At 44.7% G+C, this 20,312-nt stretch overlaps 2 protein-coding genes across 8 annotated transcripts in view; both read right to left on the bottom strand.

Annotated features, from left to right (window-relative positions):
• The window catches only part of WDR33 (WD repeat domain 33), a 102,812-nt gene extending 97,295 nt beyond the window's left edge, over positions 1–5,517 (bottom strand). For 3 of the 7 annotated variants that reach the window (XM_043492982.1, XM_038415212.2, XM_038415210.2), the window contains exon 1: positions 5,254–5,412. The gene's annotated coding sequence lies outside the window, so the exon portion shown is untranslated. The other 4 variants (XM_043492981.1, XM_038415209.2, XM_038415208.2 and 1 more) reach the window with 3 other exon arrangements.
• A 6,669-nt stretch (positions 5,518–12,186) lies between these two features.
• POLR2D (RNA polymerase II subunit D) lies at positions 12,187–19,082 on the bottom strand. Its single transcript, XM_038415845.2, has 4 exons — positions 18,846–19,082; positions 16,787–16,967; positions 13,296–13,391; positions 12,187–12,804 (listed from the first exon to the last, which is right to left on the bottom strand). The coding sequence occupies exons 1-4, from the start codon at positions 18,916–18,918 to the stop codon at positions 12,726–12,728; spliced, it is 429 nt and encodes a 142-aa protein (XP_038271773.1). The 5' UTR covers positions 18,919–19,082; the 3' UTR covers positions 12,187–12,725.
• Between the last annotated feature and the right edge of the window lie 1,230 nt (positions 19,083–20,312).

Below are 20,312 nucleotides of genomic sequence, written 5' to 3'. Positions count from 1 at the left end.
TTTACAAAATTATTTAACTCAAGTCCTGTATGTACTACAGTTGAAACCATTTCAAGATAACATTTCTCTTTGTAGCCAACAGCATAGTTTAGTCACATCTAAAAACCTTTTATCCACACACTATTTAAAGAAACTGTGGTAGAACTACCTGCCCAGCTACAAAACGGCTTAGAATTGGACTATCATGAAACGTTCCCAAAGTCTCCTCTGTATCTTTCTTTTGTGATCTCAATCAGATTCCATGGGAACATTCAGTCTTCAAATTTGCATTGATAAAGTTTGACAAGTTTTTTTAAAAAAGTATATTTAAAAGGTTTCTTCTCACATTAACATACTAAGTTGAGATTTGTTTTATTTAATGACAGGTTTAGAGTAGCAGCCGTGTTAGTCTGTATCCGCAAGAAGAACAGGAGTACTTGTGGCACCTTAGAGACCAACAAATTTATTAGAGCATAAGCTTTTGTGGACTATAGCCACTTCACCGGATGCACAGAATGGAATACATAGTAAGAAGATTGTGTACACACACACACACACACACAGGTGGAAGTTACCATACAAACTGTAAGAGGCTAATTCATTAAGAAAAGGAGTACTTGTGGCATCTTAGAAACTAACTCCTTTTCTTTTTGCGGATACAGACTAACATGGCTGCTACTCTGAAAATAATTCATTAAGATGAGCTATTATCAGCAGGAAAAAAAACTTTTTTTAGTGATAATCCAAAAAATACCTGAGCAGGTAGTTCTACCACAGTTTCTTTACATAGTGTGTGGACAAGAGGTTTTTGGAACACTAACCCAGGAACTTATCCTTGTAACAAAGCCCGATGCCAACTCTGTCCACATATTTATTCAAGTGACACCATCATAGGACCTAGTCACATTAGCCATGCCATCAGGGGCTCGTTCACCTGCACATCTACCAATGTGATATATGCCATCATGTGCCAGCAATGTCCCTCTGCCATGTACATGGTCCAAACCGGACAGTCTACGCAAAAGAAGAAATGGGCACAAATCTGACATGAGGAATCCTAACATTCAAAAACCGGTAGGAGAACACTTCAACCTCTCTGGCCACTCAGTAAAAGATTTAAGGGTGGCAATTTTGCAACAGAAATGCTTCAAAAACAGACTTCAATGAGAAACTGTTGATCTTGAATTAATAGGCAAATTAGATACCATTAACTTGGGTTTGAATAGAGATTGGGAGTGGCTGGGTCATTACACATATTGAATCTATTTCCCCATGTTAAGTATCCTCACACCTTCTTGTCAACTGCCTAAATGGGCCATCTTGATCATCACTACAAAAGTTTTTTTTCCTGCTGATAATAGCTCATCTTAATGAATTAGCCCCTTACAGTTTGTATGGCAACTTCCACTTTCTCTGTGTGTGTGTGTGTGTGTGTGTGTGTTTTTATATACACACACAGACATACATATTCTTACTATATGTTCCATTCTATATATCTGATGAAGTGTCCTGTAGCCCACAAAAGCTTATGCCCTAATAAATTTGTTAGTCTCTAAAGTGCCACAAGTATGCCTGTTCTTTTTGTTTTATTCAAATTATTACTGTATTACCCTCATTTTCCCCACTTGGCAAATTACAAGACATCTTAATGGACAAGCATCTGAAACAGTGAAATTTGGTTTTATTTTTAAGTTACATGTTTTTTTCAACACCAAGATATGCAGCCTTTAATTAAAATATTGGGCTTTTCGAAGAAGCCTAAGAGTTAGGAAACGGTGGGCACCCTGCTCTGTTAGGTTCCTTTGAAAATCCCAGTGTGAGTGTAAGGTCTGGTCTATATCCAAAGCTTAGGTTGATCTAGCTATGTCACTATTTCACAGTCTGAAAAATTCTCACACCAGAGACACATAGTTGAGCTGTCCTGAGCTCAGGTATAGACATCACTAGATCGACAGAAGAATTATTATTCTATTAACCTAGCTACAGCCTCTCAAGGGGGTGGATTAACTACAGCAACAGAAAAACCCCTTCTGTTGCGGTAGCAAGTGTCTATGCTATGGTGCTATAGCAGCTTATCTGCAGCGCTGTAGCACCAGTAGTGTAGACATACACTGAGAGTCACTAGATCTACATCATTTCCTATATAGGCCAGAGTGTATTTGCAGTCAATTTCCATTGTGAATGTGTAGACTTCCTTCAGACCCATGTTGCTCCTATTTAAGTAGTTGCTACACAGAGACAATATAGGGAAAGCAGGTAAACTGACTGGCTTGTAACTGTTGGGATAAAATTCCACAAAGCAAGGGGTGGAGGCAGCACAGAAGCACACCCCCTATTACATGGGTTCATCAAGTCTGTTCTGATGTTGGACTCTCAGGCTGTCAAACCCTTGCAGCTGCACAGGAACAGACCAAATTGCGAAAGATTGCTACGGCCGACTGTTCAACTAAGCGTTGAAGTAGTAGTTAACTGACCACTGTTTGTATTGTTAGTTTTAAAGCATAAAATGAGTTTTCTGTAAGCTGTAGTACCACTTTGCATTTACACAGGGCTTTAAAAATGTTAATCATAACCATCTGAGCTAGATATGGTATTATACCCATCTGAGAAAAGATACAGTTACTCAGGGACATACAGTGAGTCAATAGTAGCAAACCCAGGATTGAAGCGTGGAGGTCCCAGATGTGCTTGAAAATGAACAGAGATTTTCAAATCAGTAGGTCACAGGTGGCATTCAAAGAACAAAAATATTAGGCTGGTGACAGGTTTTGCTTCTCATACATGTATAGGCCTGAAATATTTGTCCCATTCCTTGCTTCCCCTCCTTCCCCAAAAGGTGCATGTTTCTGCTATAACATTAGACATTCAGGTTTCCTCTCATCCCACCACAACCCTCAATCTACCAATATGCACCTCTGTGCTGTAATTTCAGGTCACAAATGCAAAAATGCTGCATACGGCAATTTATGTTAAAGAACGTCTGATATTAGCAATGGTAAAGTTAAACAACAGATGAGAATCTAGTCAGCAGGAAAGGATATATGCTGCACACACATGCTATGTCCCCATGTAATACACTACAAGTTTCACAACTGGACTACAACTGCAAACAGATTAGGATGTGGAACGTAGGTTGAATCAGAATTGGCATTCAATTAAATTTTGAATAGTTTTATAAGCCCAGGAGTAAGAATAGCATAATGTTGGATTTCACACTACTCTGAGTCCTTGTCAACACTAGGTGACTCTTCATATATAATGAATACATATCAAAAATACATAAAGTACACAAAAAGTTTTAGGACAGTAAAATAAACCAATTTTGTTTGTGATCCAATCCTTAAGCACTTGTTAGGGTAGGGAAGAGGGGAAAAACTTTAAGTTAAGTCATGTTAAAACTTTGCTAAAAGTTAAAATCTTACCTGCTCTACCAATCAATTTGATTAAAACTGAACATTGTTAAAGTCCAATTTCATTGCTGATGTTTACTTTTTGCACTAACCTTGGACAATGAAAATAAACAAGCAGGTTTCATTTGCCAGTTTTCTAGCACAATGCTTCAGTATCTGAACACAAACAACCGCAAGGGAGATTTTAAATCTCAACAAAACCTGATTTTGTATATTTCATAAACATATTCAATATTTCTAACATTATTTAGCTTTGTAAAAAACTCTTATAACTTGCAAGTATACATTTTAAATTCCTGCACTAAAAAGTGATAGACCCACATAATTAAAATCTTAAAGATACATTATAAGTATTCTATTGTCCAATTTTTTTTTTAGCTTCCAGCATTCAAAAACAGAGTTTGGAAAATTTACCAGATATACAAAAGACCGCTAAACCAAACCACTGTAAGTGAGAGAACTCAAATTAACACTCGATATACCATTAGTTTACAGTGGTATTTATTAGAAAACCAACAAAAGTGTACATATTTGAATACAAGATCAATTACTAAAATGCAGGATTAATCTTGCAACTGTTTTTTTTAGTAAAGAATGTTGTGAAATGATAAATAGCAAGAATTAACTTTAATTAGTTGTGACTCATTCTCATACAAGTGTGTGTTTAATTTGTTTGACAGTATCTAACAAGTTGTTGATCAGTAAACTCACTTAAAGATGACATGTGGTCCACAAGTTAATAAGGCTCAGTGTTCATACGGCAGGGATTCCGAAATTATTTGTCAGAAGGGTTAAAATACTCTTAAATTTTTAATGTAATCTGTTCAATAAAGAAATACAATCTAGTAGGATTGGAGATGAAAAACTATGTACACTCTTGAATCTCTCCCTTCAAAGAGTTTAGTCAGAAAGTATTTTCCAGCATCAAAACTTCAGCTTTAGAAAGCTGGAATGGTAGATGCTGATCTGCTTCAGCTCTCCCCATTGTTAGAAAAATACCCTCCAGGATCATGCTTTTGATTAGGAAATTAATTCAGGGTTCAGTTAAATACAAAAAGGTAGGGTGCCGAACTACTTACCTACATTAGACTTTGTTATTCAGTTAATATGGTCAGATAAAAGATGGTATACAAATACAGAGTAGTATCACTTACAAGGAATGTAGGGCTACTTAATCATAGCAAGAAGGAGTCATATCAAGCCGTAAGTTACATATAGAAAGAGAAATACCATCTAATTCCTGAAGAAACAAAACTTTAAGGTTTTCTCTCTGTCTAAAATGTTGAGTTCTGATTTTAGTGGATCAAGTTTTTTTTGCTATGCAAAGAATAAGTTTGCATTTGTAAAACCACAGAGATGGATCATATTGCAATTAAGTCTAATGTACTCTGCAAAATAAACTTATAACAATCGCCAGCCCTACATGGTTCCATTTATGCCATATGGCCGAGGCCAAACAGCACAGATAACACTCAACAGGCATGGGGTCTCCTAACCCACAGGCAGCAGGAGGAAAAGCAAGATGAAGCAGAAACTTCTGTCCAGGGGCGATGGGGCCACCCGCCTTCCTCCCCCCACGAGCTCTCGTGCTACTTCCAGGCTCCCATCACAGCCTCCAGCTGGCTCTCCAGGAACCCGCTCCAGGCCCTGGGGTTCCCGTAGCCGACGGGCCTCAAACCCAAGCCACACTGACCTCTCAAGGCTCCGCGCCCTCGTTCCCCATCTCCGGAGCTCCTCCCTCCCCTGCCCGACCCAGGCACTAGGCCCCCTTCTCCCCAGCCTCACGGCCTGAAAATGGCGGAGGAGCCACACCGCCCGGCCACACTGCACCACCCCAGGCGGCCGGTCACTTAGCTGCACTCACCGTCCGACTGTTTTCTTATCCCCGCCACCGGACCCCGCTGCCGCGCCGCTCTCTACACTCCCCCTGGCCCGGAAGCCGCTGCCTCACGAGCCCCCACCGCGACCGCCCGCCATCTTTTCCCCTCCAACGACCGGGGCGGTGCACGCGCTCTACGTCAGTACGCTCCAAGGCGCCGGGGAGGACCCGGTCGAGGAGAGGGACGCCGCGGCGGCCAAGACCGCCTCTGCGCAAGCGCAAGGGGAGCCCGGTGGTACATGGTGCGAGTGCGTGCAGTTGATGCAGGGGCGAGCCGACATGGACAGAGCCGCAAGTGGGGCACGCATGCGTACAGAGAAGTAGCGTGGTCTACGCTCTGCTCCCGGGGTTCTTAAACGTCGTTGCGCTGAGATCCCCTTCTGACAACAAGAAGTACGATAGGACGCCAGGAGGCGGTACTGAAGCCTGAGCCTGCGCCAACCCCACCACCTCAGGTGGGGTGGGGGGGGGACAAGACCAAAGCCTTAGGGCAGGGCTTCACTCCCAAGCAGGGGGCACGTAACCTGAGGCCCTCAGGCTTCAGCTTCGGCCCCAGGCTGTGAACAAGTCTAAGGCAGCCCTGGTGACCTCTTTAAAATACGGTTGCCGCTCACTTTGGGGGGGGGGGTCACAATCCACAGTTTGAGGACTGCTGAGATCTGTTCCTGCACTTAGGAGTCCTGGCTCAGAAGGAAGGAACTGCTCCTCCCACCCCCATACCGGCCAGTGCTCTCTGACTGGTGTGAGGAGGGGGAACCACCTGAATCTGATGGCGTGGCTACACTTGCACGTTAGAGTGCATTAAAGGAGCCCTGGGCGCACTAGCTCACTACCCGTCCATATTACCCAGGCACGTAGAGCGCTCTGACTCCGCAGCTAGAGCGCTCCTGGTACTCCACCTCAGTGAGTGGAATAACGTTTGGTGTGCCCCCGCTGGAGCGCCAAGCTGCCAGTGTGGATGCCCCGGTCTGTTAGGGCGCTCTGATCGGCCTCCACAAGCGTCCCACAATGCCAGTTCTAGCCACTTTGGTCATCACTTTGAACTCGACTGCCCTGCCCTCAGCTGACCAACCGTCAGACCCACCCTTAAAATTTTCTGGGAATTTTGAAAATCCCCTTCCTCTTTGCTCAGGCAGGCATGGAGTGCTATCAGCGAATCTTTCCACAGGATCATGCCTCCATGCACCAGGCAATCCCCAGTATGGAGTAATGGCGAGGTGCTGGACCTCCTCAGTGTTCAAGGGGAGGAAGCTGTCCAGTCCCAGCTGCACTCCAGCCATAGGAATTATGATACCTTCGGGCAGATATCAAGGGACATGAGGAAAGGGGCCATGACCGGGACGCACTGCAGTGCAGGATTAAAGTGAAGGAGCTGCAGAATGCCTACCACAAAGCCTGCAAGGCAAACAGCTGCTCCGGAGCCCCTGCAATCTGCCGTTTCTACAAAGAGCTGGATGCGATACTTGGGGGCAACCCCACCTCCATTCCGAGGACCATCATGGACACTTCAGAGCCTTCAACAAGGCAGGAGGAGGAGCAAAGCAGGAGCAAGGGTCCTGAGGCGGAGAAAGACACCCCAGAATCCCTAGATGCATGCAACCAGGAGCTGTTCTCAAGCCAGAAGAAAGGTAGCCAGTCGCGGCGGTCAGTGCTTGGGGAAGGACAAACACCAGAGGAGGTACCCGGTAAGCGGCTTTTATTTTGGGAAGGAAGTTATTTGATGCGGGCTCTTGAGGTGAGGAGGGTTAGGGCTATATGCATGCCTAGATGCAGAAAAGGGCATTTATGTGCTCTCTCACATAGCAGTAATCAGCCCCGGTGATCTCTTCAGAGGTCTCATCCAAAACTTGCGCAGGTTTCTCAGGAGAGCCACTGTGGTCCTTGCCTCAGTAAGGCTAACTTGTCTGTGCCACTGTACCATGAGGGGCAGGCTGACCATGCACACAGGCAAGCTATGGGCCAGGATGGAAGCCGCATTGAAGTAGAAGACCCTCCTTTGTTTCCCAGGTCACCCTCAGCAGTGAGATATCTTCCAGGGCGAACTCCTTTGGAAAGTGTGGGGACAGCATTCAGTATAGTGGCCCCTGCAGCTGTTGGCGCTTCCCAAGTTACAGAAACCCCTAGGACAGTACAGCCATGAAACAATCAGTCATGCTTGACCCTGTGCACCATTTTGGGGCTCCCATGGGTTATATGCGCTCGCTTTGGGACGGGCAAATTACGCTGTTGTGTAGACTGTGCTTGCCCTTAAGTACAGGGGAATCATTGCTCTGTCCCGTGTAAACAATGCTGCCTCTGCTAAGTGTTGCATTTTGCCTTTACAGATGCAACCCAGAGATCTCAACCGTCCATGTTATCGGCTGAAAGACTCCAAAAAAATCAGAAAGAGGCCATGTAGAAGCAAGGAAGTCACGTTGCATGAAGTAATGCAGCATTCAAGTAATGAAAATCAAAAAGTGCAGTAGTGCGGGACAGTGAAAGGAGAATCTGCCAGCAAAATGAGGAGCGCGGGCACAAAAGCGCGGTGCTCCAGCTGCGAAGCACGGATTGGCTGATAAGCATAATGGAGCACCAAGCGGACTCTATCCAGGAGCTTGTAGCTATGCAGGCAGAGCACTACTGTGCCCGCCCCACCCGCTCCGCAACCCTTGTCCCAAAACTCTTTCCTTTGTGCCCCCATGTCACCTTCAACCCGCTTTCCCCAACATCTGGGTTCATACCACCACCAGCTGCTTCCAACACCTGTAGCTTCACCACGCAGCCCTGAAAACTACGACCCTTACCCACTGCACTCAACCCCCCCTCACCATGCAGTATAGCCATCCTGAAGTGCAGCACTCATTGCACAGCACTCTAGAGAGGAAGCTGAATATGATAACAGGACATACACAAATCTGTGATTGTACCGTTCCCCACCCCACCCCTTTGCCCTTTCTGTTTCCCAAGCAGTTATGTTTCTTTTCAATAGATAGATTTTTTGGCTTTGAAAACATTCTTTATCGTTGCATAAAGTAAAAGATACCTTAGCCCAGGAAAGAAACAGGCACATATTCCTACTAACATTGGAACCACTCTTACTCTCATGCACTTCACTTTCATGCAGGGTACCAGACATTACTGGTGGCTTTCAGTCTCAAATTGCTCCCTCAAGGCATCCCTAATCCTTGCAGCCCCGCGATGGGCCCCTCTAATAGCCCTGCTCTCTGGCTGTTCAGATTCAGCCTCCAGGTGTTGAACCTCTGAGTTCCATGTCTGAGAGAATCGTACACCCTTCCCTTCACAAATGTTATGGAGGGGATATAACCGCAGGGATGCTGTCATCGGCCAGGTCCAGCTTCCCATACAGAGAGCGCCAGCGGTCCTTTAAAGGGCCAAAAGCACACTCCAGTGTCATTCTGCACCTGCTCAGCCTGTTGAACCACTCCTTGCTGTCAAGGCTCTCTGTATAGAGTCTCATGAGCCAGTTCTGGTCTGGGAAAAAGGTCCAGGTTTACAGCTTCCTGAACAGGCCAGTGTTCCGAAAGATGTGTGCATCATGCACCTTTCTGGGCCAGCCTCCGTTAATGTCAAACGCCCACAGGATCCACAAGTGCCTGGAGAACCATAGAGAAATATCCCTTCTGATTAACATACTCGGAGGCTAGGTGGGCTGGTGCCAAAATTAGAATATGCGTGCCATCTGTCGCCCCTCCGCAGTTAGGGAAACCCATTTGCGTAAAGCCATCCACAATGTCATGCACATTACCCAGAGTCACAGTTTTTCTGAGCAGGATGCGATTAATGGCCCTGCAAACTTGCATCAACACGATTCCAATGGTCGACTTTCCCACTCCAAACTGGTTAGCGACTGATCAGTAGCTGTCTGGAGTTGCCACCTTTCAGATTGCAATAGCCACCTGCTTCTCCACTATCACGGCAGCTCTCAATCTTGTGTTCTTGTGCTGCAGGGTGGGGGCGAGCTCATCACACAGTCCCATGAAAGTGGCTTTTCTCATCCGAAAGTTCTGCAGCCACTGCTCATCATCCCAGACTTGCAAGACAATGTGATCCCACTCAGTGCTTGTTTCCTGAACCCAAAAGCAGCATTCCACGGTGGTGAGCATGTCCGTGAATGCCACAAGCAAACTCTTGTCATATGCGTTACTACCACAAAGCCTGCAAGGCAAACAGCTGCTCCGGAGCCCTCACTGTCAATTTGGATCATAAGGAATAACTCAACTGCCAAACGTGACGTGCTGGCGAGACTCGTCAACACACTCCTCAACAGTTTGGGCTCCATTCCTGCAGACGGAAAGGGAAGACAGAGTGCGCAGGACAAAAAATGTTGAAAGATGGCGCCAGATGTGGACGGAAGCACAGAGTTTGCTAGGATGCAAACCAATGCATTACAGGGAGTTGGGACAGGACCCAGAATGCCCTGCCCCCCACCCCTTTCCCAGAAGCTGCAGTGCCAGAATGGGACGAGGTGCTCTGTTGGATAGCTGTCCATAATGCACCGCTCCCAATGCTGCTGCAAGTGCTGCAAATGTGGCCACGCCAGCGGTGCTTGCAGCTGTCAGTGTAGACAGACTGCAGCGCTTTCCCTACTGTGCTCTTTGAAGGTGAGTTTAACTCAAAGCGCTCTACCTCTGCAAGTGTAGCCATGCCCTGAAAATACTACTGAGCAACTAGGAGAGAGCTGACTAACTGGGGAAGGGTAGTAACCAGCAGCTTGAGATCATATCAGAATTCCACAGCCATGGGACATAAATCCTAAATTAACATCCCTCTTCCCCCATCTACCAGTGTATGCTACCCAAACATTTCCGCCTTCAGGGAATGAAAATTATCATAATGAACGAACTTGACTTCACATTGATTTCCATTGTCCCAGCCAAGGCAGATGCTAAAAGTAAAAAAGGCCAAAAGATAAAATATAAACTGTAGTTTTAGAATTGTCAGTTTTAATATCTAAGGCATTATTAGTAAGAGCTAAGAATGCAATAGTTTAAAATAAGTGGATTTTTAAAGTATTCATTTTAAGATGCAAGCAGCTATAGGAAGCAGTAATATATAGGTTTGAGGACCAGCAGGGAGAGTCCCCTTTCACATCCTGGGATTTTTGGCATCTTAACCTGTTTTTTGTTTCTATTTTTACTTTCCCTACTGCATGGTTGCTTTGGTTGTTTAAGTTAAACTGTATTGAGCAATTTTTTAGACTCCTGATAAATGCAGAAAAACTTATCTGCCAAATAGATCGGCAGGTGCGTAGAATAGCAGCTCAGTGAGCAACCCTGGGAGGTAAAAATATTACACAGAAATTAACAAATCAGAAGTCCATCTCTAGTCCAGTATCTGGTGCCTCATACTGTCCAGAAATGCATAAGACTATTCATATAGACGTATAATTATTTTAGATGTGTTACTAAGCTCCTTACTGGCTACAGGATCTTGTGGAAATAAGCTCTACAGCTTGTATATAAAAAGCTATTCACTTTATCATTTTCTTCTGCATAGTAAAGTTTTAAAATTGTATTAAGTCAATGTTCAGTTGTAAACCTTTGAAAGAACCACCATAACATTTTGTTCAGTTACAAACAACTTCCATTCCCGAGGTGTTTGTAACTCTGAGGTTTTACTATACTATATTTTCCCTTCTTGACCATCAACTGTACACTGAACAGACATTTTTAATGAGGTGTCCACATAAGTGGCCTAGTCTTTTTCTCGAGCAGTTGCAGATTATTTAGGAATTAGTAATACATTTGAATAATTCAAATTATTCTTTCCAAGGTGCAATGAATTTATCTTTTCATCTGGCTAATTTAAGGGGTCACAAACCTTCTACAATAAAATAGCCCTGAATATTGTTCATATTTTGAGAACACCCTTACCATACAGTATTAGCAACCCCTTTATTACATGTTTAGTAGTTCAGTTTTATCATACAGTAGCAGTTCACAGAGGTTTTATTGGTCTAGGAGGCCTTCCTCCTACCATCTTGTCTGTTTTATTGCTTCTGATCTTCTTTGAAAAGTGGTAGCTGTAATTTATTATGGATTTCAATGTTTGGTAGTTATCAGTCTATTAGCAGAGGATGATGTAAGCCTTGTGGGATCAGATCCAGCTCACTAAAGCTGTTAGATTTATTCTCTAAAGCCTGCCATCTTATTTTTAAATATCAACAAGAGACAACTATCACATCTAATCATACACATTTAAAAGAAACCAAGTCAAAGAAGCCAAATAATCGAGCTAGGGCTTCCTTACCACCAAAAGGAATGAGGCTAGGAGGTAAGAGTTCTGATATGAAGTTCTTATTAAAACACCTCAATTTGTTTTTTAAAGATCAGTATTTTCATTTAGTTGAGGTAGTCACAGAAATCTCCTGTGAGGCAGAGTATGAAAGACTTGTTTGATGACAGCTGCAGCTGGAGATTGAATCTAAGATTTAAACGAGGTGGATGTAGCTAATAAAATACAGGACCTCAGCCCGTCTTACCTTTTCTTATAATTTTGACCCAATTAAAGTTACTGTGGTTAATCAGAAAAGTATGTTTGGTTTATATGTTCCAGGAGACATAATGATATTAAAAGGAATAAGTTATATTACTGCTGCTGAGTCAATAGGTGTCACTCAAGGTAAGTCAGGCAGCTATTAAAAAGCAGCATGATCTTTCAACACTATGGATTTGGATGTCAAGTTTCCAATCATAACCTAATAAGAGTGTCATATTTCTCTCCCTCCCAAAATATACAATTCTGCTCATTTATATTCATTTGTATTAGTAATCACAATTGATGTTTGGATCAAGAATACTACCTTTCTTCCTCTCTCCCCAGAGACTATTCCCTCCTTTCAGATCAAAGTGTTTCTCAATAGGATTTAAATAATTAAAATTGGAGTGAATCAGATAATATTTACAAAGTATAGGAACATAATAAGAAACATCACATTTTAATTCAAACTGAACAATGATACACTCTTGAAGGGGGAAGAAACATTTTCTTGAAAAAACATTTCAAAAGACACTCAGAATCTTATTATCCCTGATTCTACAAACTACTAGGATTTCCAAAAACCAATGGGAACAAAATTTCTCCACCTTAGGTAACTGGAGTTCATAAGAAAGAAGAATCACACCAAGCTTATTCTAGGCCCTGTAATGTAAAACACTTTGAAGATTCCCCTGGTAGGGACAGAGAGTTGGGGGAAACAGGTATCGAAACCACCTAGACAGGAGTTTACAAGATTCCATGGCTCTCACCGCAAATGAGTCTTTGTTAAGTTTACAATATTCAACAAGTCAAAGAGTGGTCCCCAGTTTAAACGTGTCTGTGCAGGACCCAAGGCTGAAGTACTGTGCATCAAGAACTCTCTTTACTCTGTCCTGGAGCTAGCTAGATTGGACTGGTGTGCACAGAAACATTTGAAATTCTCTGATCTTTCTTTTCATAATACGGGCTGGTAATTAGTCCTAGTACTGGAAGCTTCGTTTGGTCTGAATGTCATCAAGAATCTGCTGTAGCTCCTCATCTTCAAACCGGCCCTCTAGGCTGCAAGATAAGAACAGTAATGATAGAAACAAGCCTTTTCCCTGTGCTTTCATTTTTAATATCCAGAATTCCCTCATGTTTCTACACCAGTGCCTCAGACATTTTTGGTACCATCTGGCATTGCACGATTTATCCAAAATCTCTGCCTCCTCCTGTGTTATAATACACAGACAACTCTGAAGCCCCATGTTATAGCTCTCATGTGCCTCCACACTGAATTATGCAAATCAGATATCTTTCTCCCTCCACCTTTTCACTGATCAGTTTCAGAACATGACATTAAAAGGGTAGGACACTCAGGAATGGGCAGGGCCAGGCATAAACACAGTTATCTGATTGGCATCATGTAGAATTGTACCTTTTAGGCCAACCCACTGTGGCTGTGAAACACTGGATACAAAGGGGAAACAATAGGTCAGCTCAGTTTTCCCTTTATTCCTGCATCGTAGAACCCATAAATCATAAAACCCAGCCAGGACATAAATTCTCACCTGGGAATCAAAGCCTTGGCCTCCTCAGCTGTCTCAGGACATAAATTAGCCAAACATGCCAATTCAAATTTATGGAGCTTTTTCTGGAGCAACAAACTGCAGAAAGAGAAGATGGTGAGAATATAGGAAAAATGGAATAAAAAAAAAAACAGAGGAAAGGAAAAGAATGTAAAAGAAACTGAACTGATGACATGGTGCTGACAGATCTGTGAACAAGGAATGGGGATGAGAAAAAGGGCAGCATAAGTTGTATTTATTTTATTATTAATACAACCCCATTACTGCTAGTAAGAACAAAAATATTACACACAATAACCCCAGAAGCACCCCCGTCTGAAAAAAAAAAAGGGCTAGAAAAGTCCTTTCCATCTACCACAATCTGCTGTCATATAAATATTTATACCAAAACAGCTCTGGAGGCCCTACCTCGGGCCTCTTGTTACCCACTCTACTACAGGGGTTCTCAACCTGGGGGTCATGACCCTTCAGGGGGTCAAAGGTTATTACATGGGGTTCACGAGTGGTCAGCTTCCACCCCCAAATCCTGCTTCGCCTCCGGCATTTAAAATAGTGTTAAATTTAAAAAAATATGTTTTTAATTTAGAAGGGGGGAGAGTCAAACTCAGAGGCTTGCTTTGTGAAAGAGGTCACCAATGCAAAAAAAGTTTGAGAACCACTGCTCTAACAAAAAGAAAAGGAGTACTTGTGGCACCTTAGAGACTAACAAATTCATTTGACCATAAGCTTTCGTGAGCTACAGCTCACTTCATCGGATGCATTTGGTGGAAAATACAGAGGGGAGATTGATATACACACACAGAGAACATGAAACAATGGGTTTTATCATACACACTGTAAGGAGAGTGATCACTTAAGATGAGCCATCACCAGCAGCGGGGGGGAGGGAAGAAAACCTTTCATGGTGACAAGCAAGGTAGGCTATTTCCAGCAGTTAACAAGAACATCTGAGGAACAGTGAGGGGTGGGGGACAAGAGCTGAGACACCACTGACTTCCTGAGGAAACTACAATCCATTGGTGATCTTCCTAAAAACACCATCCTAGCCACTATGGATGTAGAAGCCCTCTACACCAACATTCCACACAAAGATGGACTACAAGCCGTCAGGAACACTATCCCCGATAATGTCACGGCTAACCTGGTGGCTGACTTTTGTGACTTTGTCCTCACCCATAACTATTTCACATTTGGGGACAATGTATACCTTCAAATCAGCGGCACTGCGATGGGTACCCACATGGCCCACAGTATGCCAACATTTTTATTGCTGACTTAGAACAACGCTTCCTCAGCTCTTGTCCCCTAATGCCCCTACTCTACTTGCACTACATTGATGACATCTTCATCATCTGGACCCATGGAAAAGAAGCCCTTAAGGAATTCCATCAGGATTTCAACAATTTCCATCCCACCATCAACTTCAGCCTGGACCAGTCCACACAGGAGATCCACTTCCTGGACACTACGGTGCTAATATGCGATGGTCACATAAACACCACCCTATATCAGAAACCTACTGACCGCTATTCCTACCTACATGCCTCTAGCTTTCATCCAGATCATACCACACGATCCATTGTCTACAGCCAAGCGCTACGATATAACCGCATTTGCTCCAACCCCTCAGACAGAGACAAACACCTACAAGACCTCTATCATGCATTCCTACAACTACAATACCCACCTGCTGAAGTGAAAAAACAGATTGACAGAGCCAGAAGAATACCCAGAAGTCACCTACTACAGGACAGGCCCAACAAAGAAAATAACAGAACGCCACTAGCCGTCACCTTCAGCCCCCAACTAAAACCTCTCCAACGCATCATCAAGGATCTACAACCCATCCTGAAGGACGACCCATCACTCTCACAGATCTTGGGAGACAGGCCAGTCCTTGCTTACAGACTGCCCCCCAATCTGAAGCAAATACTCACCAGCAACCACACACCACACAACAGAACCACTAACCCAGGAACCTATCCTTGCAACAAAGCCTGTTGCCAACTCTGCCCACATATCTATTCGGGGACACCATCATAGGGCCTAATCACATCAGCCAAACTATCAGAGGCTCGTTCACCTGCGCATCTACCAATGTGATATATGCCATCATGTGCCAGCAATGCCCCTCTGCCATGTACATCGGTCAAACTGGACAGTCTCTACGTAAAAGAATACATGGACACAAATCAGACGTCAAGAATTATAACATTCAAAAACCAATTGGAGAACACTTCAATCTCTCTGGTCACTCGATTACAGACCTGAGGGTGGCTATTCTTCAACAAAAAACTTCAGAAACAGACTCCAACGAGAGACTGCGGAATTGGAATTAATTTGCAAACTGGATACAATTAATTTAGGCTTGAATAGAGACTGGGAATGGACGAGTCATTACACAAAGTAAAACTATTTCCCCATGTTATTTCTCCCTCCCACCCCCCCGCCACACTGTTCCTCAGATGTTCTTGTTAACTGCTGGAAATAGCCTACCTTGCTTGTCACCATGAAAGGATTTCCTCCCTCCCCCCCTGCTGCTGGTGATGGCTCATCTTAAGTGATCGCTCTCCTTACAGTGTGTATGATAAAACCCATTGTTTCATGTTCTCTGTGTGTGTATATCAATCTCCCCTCTGTATTTTCCACCAAATGCATCCGATGAAGTGAGCTGTAGCTCACGAAAGCTTATGGTCAAATGAATTTGTTAGTCTCTAAGGTGCCACAAGTACTCCTTTTCTTTTTGCGAATACAGACTAACACAGCTGCTACTCTGAAAACTGCTCTAACAGAACCTCACCAAGTCTCTCACTTCCCCAGAAAAACATGACTGAGATCTCTAGAGCAGCGGTTCTCAACCTGTGGGCCACATGCAGCCCCATTAGGACACAGCTGCAGCCCAGGGGTGTGCTAAAAATAATTTCAAAATTTGCTACAGCACCCACAGGTTTTACGTGGGGCTCCGCTGCAGGGGTCAGGTCTGGCTGCCCGGTCCCATGCAGGGGTCCAGGTCCAGCTGTAAGCCGCCTGGCCCCGCACAGCAGGGGTCCCAGGCTCCGGCCGCCTGGCCCCACACAGCAGGGTCCGGGTCCGGCCGCCTGGCCCCACACAGCAGGGTCCGGGTCCGGCCGCCTGGCCCCATGCAGTGGGGTTTCAGGGTCAGGCTTTGGCTGCGCAGGGGGGTGTCCAACGGTCCAACCGCCTGCGTGGGGGTCCGGCATCTGGCCCTGCTGCAAGATCCAGCTGCCCAGTCCCACGCAGGGGTCCTGGCTACCCAGCCCAGGGCTCTGCTTCTGGCCCCATTTTGAGCGGGGGTACTAGGTAAAGGGGATTGTTGGTTGAGAACCACTGCTCTACAGCAACCCTGCTCCTGGGAATAACAATAACTACCATGTTTCAACTTCATAATACAGCATACACATTACATACTAAATTCCCCAATAAAATCATCTTTCCTTGACTCTCCCACTCACCTGCGGACGCTGGCAATGGTCTCCCGGTTTTTGAAGCGGCTGAAGCGAGCCGTGTAGTTCAGAGTTTTCATAAAGACTTCCGAGAGCTCCTGTTCATCCTCAGCACTCTCATTCTGTTGTTTACGATGCTCAAGAAGCATGTGCACTTCTGAATTTAGAAGCGTCTCAGCAGTTTCAAATTCTGTATGCAAGTATCAGTGTGAGAGAAAGAGTAGTACATCAACAAAGAAGCCAATTTCTATATGCTTTGTTTCGTGCTTGGATATAGCTTTGGGGAGAAGGAAAATGAACCACAGGTACAGCTTTGACTGTGAAAATCCTGTACTCCATGACTTGGAAGCCATTCTTAATGAGACTGTAACTATAATTCCTCCAAGGCCACACAACTGGATTTAAAATACTGAGTAGCACTCCAGTTATTTTTAACTTTCTGATCATACACACTTAAATTACCTACCCTATCTTATAAGCTAATCATATTTTTGTAATTAATATTACTCACTTGACACAAAGGTCCAAAATAAAGGCAAATATTAAAGGGGTAAAACTGAAAAGGCTTTTTAAAAATTGGACTTGTATCTCGCTTTAAAATAAACTTGTTTTAATACTTGTTTTTTATCTTAGAAAAATCAGGAATGGCAAGTGTGATCTTCTGCAGTTTTGCTGGAGAGCTTCTGGGAGGTCCTAGGGATGCTTACTTCTAGCACCTTAATTAAAGGAGGAGGATGCAGAATGTTTAACAAAAGGCTTCCTTTATTAGAAATGTTATTTAGTCATTGAAATTAAATAGCCATTAATAAAAACAAAGTTTTAAACAGTCTGACTAAAAATCCTTTCCCCTCTCCATAGATCAACTTCTCTCTCTCAGCTCTTGGTCTGTAACCACTTCACTAGTTCGCTTGTCATCAAGAGTGACTACCAGAATAGACAGGGCATGAATTTCTAATGCTAAAAAGCAAGTAGATTGCAAATATTTTGGGTCTCCATTTACATCAGAAAAGAAAAAAAAGAGAATAAACCCAATTTTTTCCCTTTTGAGGACACCTTTAAGGAACAACTATAGCTATTCAAACATTAGTATCTTTTTCAGATTCAGAATATTTTCAGCAGAACCCACTGGGCAGTTGTAATCCCCATTTCAAACCTTAACAATTGGTTTCCAAAAAAAAATAATAATAATAATTTGAAAATATTCTCACAGGCAGCAATACCTTTGTGTCATGGCCCACAGAGTAGAAAAATTAGAGTTCCTCACATCAAACCCAGGGATCATTTAATTGTGCCAGCTTGATACAGATCAGGGTTTTTTACATAAGGCTCTTTGGAGTAGAGACTGTCTCTTTGTTCTGTATTTGCACAGCATGGTACAATCAATAGTAATAATAATACTCCTTTATACGCTGAAAAACATTATATAATGTCATTTAAACAACACTTCAAAGATGTACTCGTTCTGCTGGAATCAGATGGCCTGCTAGAACAATGATGATTGAGCTACTGTCACAGCTAGCAGAGATTCCACAATTGTTTCTCTTTGAAATTACCTGATTTTTGATATATGGGGATTTATAATGATCAACAACTCGGGAAATGTGACTGAGCTCCCAAGTTAAACTTTGGGTCAGACAAGGGCCAGGAGGCCAAAACTCTGCAGCCAGATAAAGAATTACACCAGGAGCTTCATGTTCAGAACTTTAATTCCCCAGAAGATCAGGCACAGCACAGGGTCAAACCCCAATTTGCAGCCAGATTGTATTGACACGGTTGGGTGCAGTCAAGTGGCCCCCGATTTCCGGACTCTTCTTGCAGCCCGGGAACTGTTCCTTTTAATGACAGGGAACCAGATACAGGAATGGGGGGAGATAACTTGGGGTTCAACAGGCTGGAGAAGGCCATGTTTTCCCCTTGCGCCCCATCCCCCCGCTCGGTGGAGTCTCCCTCTCCTACTCCCCGGCCCCCCCATGTGGCCCCCAGCTCCAGAGGGGGAGAATCTCCCCCTCCCCAGCTCCCGGGGGAATCTCCCCCTGCTCCCCGGGCTCTGTCCCCCGGCCCCGCGCACCTCTGGGGAAGACGAGCTGCGAGGCGTCCTCCTCCACGTCCGCGACCCGGGCCTCGCTGCCTCCGGCCGCCATCGCTTCAGCCGGCACCGGCTTCCCCTCCGGAAGCGAAGGCTGCGGCGAGCCCCCGCCCTCCTCCTGCCTCGCGGCTGCGCGCCCAGAGCCCGCTCTTCCGAGGCTTCCACCAGGGGGCGCCGACGGGCAGAACGGACGCAGCCGGATGAGAGAGCCGGCGCCCCCCCCCCAAGCGGGGCTGAGGGGGGCCAGGCCCCCGTGCGGGTCCGGGGCGAAAAGGTCCCTCAGCATGTGCGGTGCGGCCTAGCCCCGGCCGCCGTCTGCTGGGGGGTAGACCCGGGCCCCTCAGGACTGGCCTGGTCCAGAGGCAGGAGAGAACTAACGCATTGCGAGTAGGGCCAGCTCCCCTGGCGCTGGATACTACAGGGTAAACCCAATTTGGAACCAGGCCTTGGTGCAACCCCATCTGCAAGACATCAACTTCTCGCCCCAGGACAGGCTCGCTTCCCTCCAGCTCACCGCAGAGACGACGTTTCGTGTGGTTGGCCTCAAAAGTCAGCGGGGAGCCCGTGTGATCTTGTGTGGAAACCGTAAAGGAATCTTTCTCCTTCCTCGGCCAGAGCCTTGACTAGTAGCTCTCTCATCCAGTAGGACTACTCCATATCAGCAACTAACTAACCCAGACACAGATCCACCCAACTGTTGCTTCTTTCAGCAGTCACTTACATCCTATGGGGCAGAAATAACTGAGTGAACCAAAGACAGCCTCTCAAAAAAAAGCAAATCCCCACTACTTTTCTTGACATAGTTTGGGTCAGTTGCATAGGAAAAGGTCTTGTAATGCATTTGCTGGGAAATGGACCCACCACCCTTCTTGATTGGTAAAAGCCACCAGTGAATCTGTTAACCCACTTTTGACCAAGGTGAGAGGAAATGCTTTCCGTTACCGACATGTGCATTTGTCTGACCCTCTGGCTCAGGATCATGTTGATAATCTAACCCCCTCTTGCTTACTTCTAATATCTCCTTCCAGGGCAAGGTTATTGAGAAGATGCTGGGGAGCCAGTTGTAGCATCATTTGGTATCTACCAGTATTTTAGACTATTTCCAGTTATGTCAGAGCTGGATATGGTATGTAGATATTAATGTCTATATTGATGATCTTACATCCATACCCATAGACCACATTGTATGTATCAATAGTCTCTGGCAGTTGGTTGTGAGATGGTGCCTGTCTTAAAGGTATCAACCCTCTGGGGTTGTCCTGGAGTCTCCAGGAATTAAAGACTGTCCTGTGATGAAATCTCCAGGAATATGTCCAACCAAAATTGGCAGCTGTAGCCTGTCCCTCCATTTGATGGTGAAATTCTCAGGGACTAGAAGGCAACATATTTTCAATGGTGGGTCTTAGGTTTTGGGACTCTCTAACATCAGAAATCAGGTTGACACAGAGA

Source organism: Dermochelys coriacea, chromosome 9, assembly GCF_009764565.3.
Source record: "Dermochelys coriacea isolate rDerCor1 chromosome 9, rDerCor1.pri.v4, whole genome shotgun sequence".
NCBI classification, from domain to species: domain Eukaryota; kingdom Metazoa; phylum Chordata; order Testudines; family Dermochelyidae; genus Dermochelys; species Dermochelys coriacea.
This window is presented reverse-complemented; position numbering and strand designations above follow the sequence as displayed.